Genomic DNA, 3,570 nt, shown 5'->3' on the forward strand with positions numbered 1-3,570 from the left:
CATTTTGCTTGATTTGTTTCTGTTGTCATGACCTTTATCTTGCATATACTATTCTTGCCAGACAAATTTATTTTATTTGTTCTTAATTCTCTTTACACATCGATGGTTTCACAAGCGCTTGAGTCTCCAAGTAGTCAGATATTAGGCCTACTTGATCTCACCTGTTTACCTTATTCCCCAAATTTCTTATGAAAAGAGATTTTATTTTATTGTATTATAATACATTTTTATGTTTTATCATTAGTATCATTCAAGGAATTAGAGTCAGTGGGTGAGATCAGCAATTAATGCTTTGGTAACTTAGCAATTCTTGAGCCATTTATGTGTAAACAAGGTAAATAAAACAAAACTGCAATGGATGTTCTGGCATCAGCAGGATAATGGTCAGTGTATTTATGTAAATGAAAAATATTCTTAAAATGTTATACACTGTCATATTGAGTAGCTTCTTGGTTTCATTATGATGTGAGAAGTTTGTCCTACAGTAAAAACTATAAGTGTCCCAGTAAAAACTATATATTGGGCCTTGGTTTTGAAGGATGTCTACTTTTAATGAAACAGGTGAATATGAAAGTAGGATTCATTTATATTTTGAATAATTATTTTATTGTGTGAAGGTAAACCTTTCTTTGTATTCATAGATTAACAGTAATTTGGCTGTTTATTAATATACACATAAGGAAAACTGAGTGGTTTGGACAGTTAGTGAACATGCAAATACATGGATATATTCCCTTTTCCAGAAAACACCATTTGGTGGGACTTGCGGAACAGGAAATGACCTAGGTGCATTCTACCGAGAGTGTCGAAGTGCACCCCCCCTCCGTATGTTTGCTGATACCCCAGAAGACGAAATCAGTGACCTCACTGAACAGCTCCTGAGCTTTGAGGCGAACATGGAAGAATACGATGAATTAGTAAAGTCTTTCCACTCGGATAATAGTCCAAACAGCCCTGACTGAGGTGGCACCAAACTGTAGTACTTTTAATATGTGTATTTATTATGGGATTTGCTTTTCTTCATCATGAATATAATGACTAGATCATTTTTGCAGAAGTTACATTTAAGTTTGTAGCAGTATGTGGTCATCATATTAATTGTTGCAGGTTTAGCCCCATTGACCCTCCCCCCATAAAAGAATATATATATATATATAAGTCCTGATGTGTGTTTGATAATGTCATAATAGTGCTGTATTATATAGAAAATCTATTAATTTTTTTTTATTATTATTACTTAGTCATGTCTAATAATTTCTCTTTTTCTTTCTTTCTTTTTTCTGATTCTCATATTTATGTTGTTGACACAGGCAACTAAATCCATCCAAAAACTGCAATATATATATACTAACTTTTCATATAAACACAGATTAAATCCTTTTTAAATCTATACTTTTTTGACAGTTTTGGAGAAAAAAAGTATATCAAATTTCGGACTACAAGGTATCACCATCTAAAGAGAAAATATTTTAGAGTCAGTGTAAAGTTATTGATTTCACACTGACTCGACACAAAGGCTCAATTTAGACCATGCAAGACGAAAAAAGTATGATTTGCTAATAAACCTCATTACATTATGCTGTAATGACACATGACAAAGAATGCATTGAGTTGATGTACAAGTCATGTTGAACAGAAACTGCAAACACCAATTTTTAGTTGAGATTATTAATTCTTATTTTATTTGAAACCGCTAAATTGAAGGGATGATTTTTTTAATTCTATTCCTTTTTTATTCATTGAGGATAATGTACTTTATTTTATGTATCAACCCTCTGACACCACGAGTGTATGTATACATGTGCTGTCCACTGTAGATGGTTTAATAATTTTGTGTACTCACGGATGCACTCAGCCATCTAGGAGTCAGTACATAAGCTTCTTTGTTTACTCCATTTTCTTGAGTGTTTGTTCAGAAAAGTTTTAATTTTTTATTGTGATGGTGTGACTAATTATTTTAATAATGATAATAATAATAATACAAATAAGACTCTACACATGAAGATTTAGGAAAGCCCTAGTGACCAAGCACTTGTAAAGTCCATCTGTGTAAACAGAATCAATAAAACATCCCAGTGAACAGCACATTTATCCAGCATTAGTGGGTTTAAGCAACTTTGTCATATATCAGTAGATAAAGGAATATTATTAATGCTATTATTTTTTTCTTATATATATCACACAGACACACTTTCATTCTCCCTCTCTCCCTCTCCCTCTGTCTGTTTCTCTCTCTCTCTCTCTCTCTCTCTCTCTCTCTCTCTCTCTCTCTCCTCTCTCTCTCTCTCTCTCTCTCTCTCTCTCTCTCTCTCCTCCTCTCTCTCCTCTCTCTCTCTCTCTCTCTCTCTCTCTCTCTCTCTCTCCCCCTCTCCTCCCCCCCCCCCCCTCTCTCTCTCTCTCTCTCTCTCTCTCTCTCTCTCTCTCTCTCTCTCTCTCTCTCTCTCTCTCTCTCTCTCTCTCTCTCTCTCTCTCTCCACACACACACACACACACACACACACACACACACACACACACACACACACACACACACACACACACACACACACACACACACACACACACACACACACACATATGTAAACACACTTCCATTGGTAAAACATGTATGTGTTTATGTGTACTATATATATATTTTTTTTTTCTTTTTTTTTTTTTTACATGTTTGTGTGCATGTACATGGGTGCATATGTATATGCACCCACGTATATGCTGTATATATTTGTGTATACATGTGAGTGTGTGTGGGGTGGTGTGTGTGGGGTGGTGTGTGTGTGTGTGTGTGTGTGTGTGTGTGTGTGTGTGTGTGTGTGTGTGTGTGTGTGTGTGTGTGTGTGTGTGTGTGTGTGTGTGTGTGTGTGTGTGTGTGTGTGTGTGTGTGTGTGTTGTGTGTGTGGTGTGTGCATGCGCGAGCGTGTGTGCATGCATTGGGGGGGGGGGGGGGTGGACATTGACTTGATATAAATAAAATGACATCACATGTTAAGTTTATAATGTGATCTGATAAATGATTCAGGGAATGGAATATTTTCTTTTAAACTAAAGTGAAAGTCAAAGGCATATTTGTGAATGATGAAAAAGGGTGAATATAGTACATATTTTATCAACACATCTTTTTTTCTTTAAAGTCATTTACACTGTACTCTAATATGAGAATCAAAATAAGACTACAGATATCGACTTCCAATGTCCTGGTCATTTTCTGTTCAGAAGGACCTTTTCTGCTACCCATGTTAAGTCAGTGGACCAGTGCTGGAGCTGTAACTCCAAGGTCTAGAGAAAGATGAAATGTATGTCCATCTTCCAACACATGTTTGTCTGATGTTCGTGAAGTTGATGTTTATAATATTGTGAATTTTACGCTGCTTCTTGTGTTTTCACCTGGCTAGATGCTGGATCTTCAGACTAGTTGCAGTTTTGAATGATGTATACCAGTTGCACTACAAGTAAGAATGACTGACAGATTAAAGGACTGAAGTCTAAATGCTATTGGGAATTTCATCCCTAAATTGCAAAGTATATGCCGCTAACCAAAGGATCATTAATGTGTGGGAATGTTGAAGTACCCAC

General features: G+C 35.9%; 1 protein-coding gene across 1 annotated transcript in view; it reads left to right on the forward strand.

Moving 5' to 3' along the window:
* LOC119583211 (autophagy-related protein 13-like) overlaps positions 1–2,257 on the forward strand; it is a 17,291-nt gene extending 15,034 nt beyond the window's left edge. Inside the window, exon 9 of the mRNA XM_037931692.1 lies at positions 744–2,257. Within this exon, the coding sequence (XP_037787620.1) occupies positions 744–962 (219 nt within the window). The 3' untranslated portion in view covers positions 963–2,257. The remainder of the gene's footprint in view (positions 1–743) is intronic.
* The last annotated feature ends 1,313 nt before the right edge of the window (positions 2,258–3,570 follow it).

Source organism: Penaeus monodon, chromosome 2 (genome assembly GCF_015228065.2).
Source record: "Penaeus monodon isolate SGIC_2016 chromosome 2, NSTDA_Pmon_1, whole genome shotgun sequence".
NCBI classification, from domain to species: Eukaryota; Metazoa; Arthropoda; class Malacostraca; order Decapoda; family Penaeidae; genus Penaeus; species Penaeus monodon.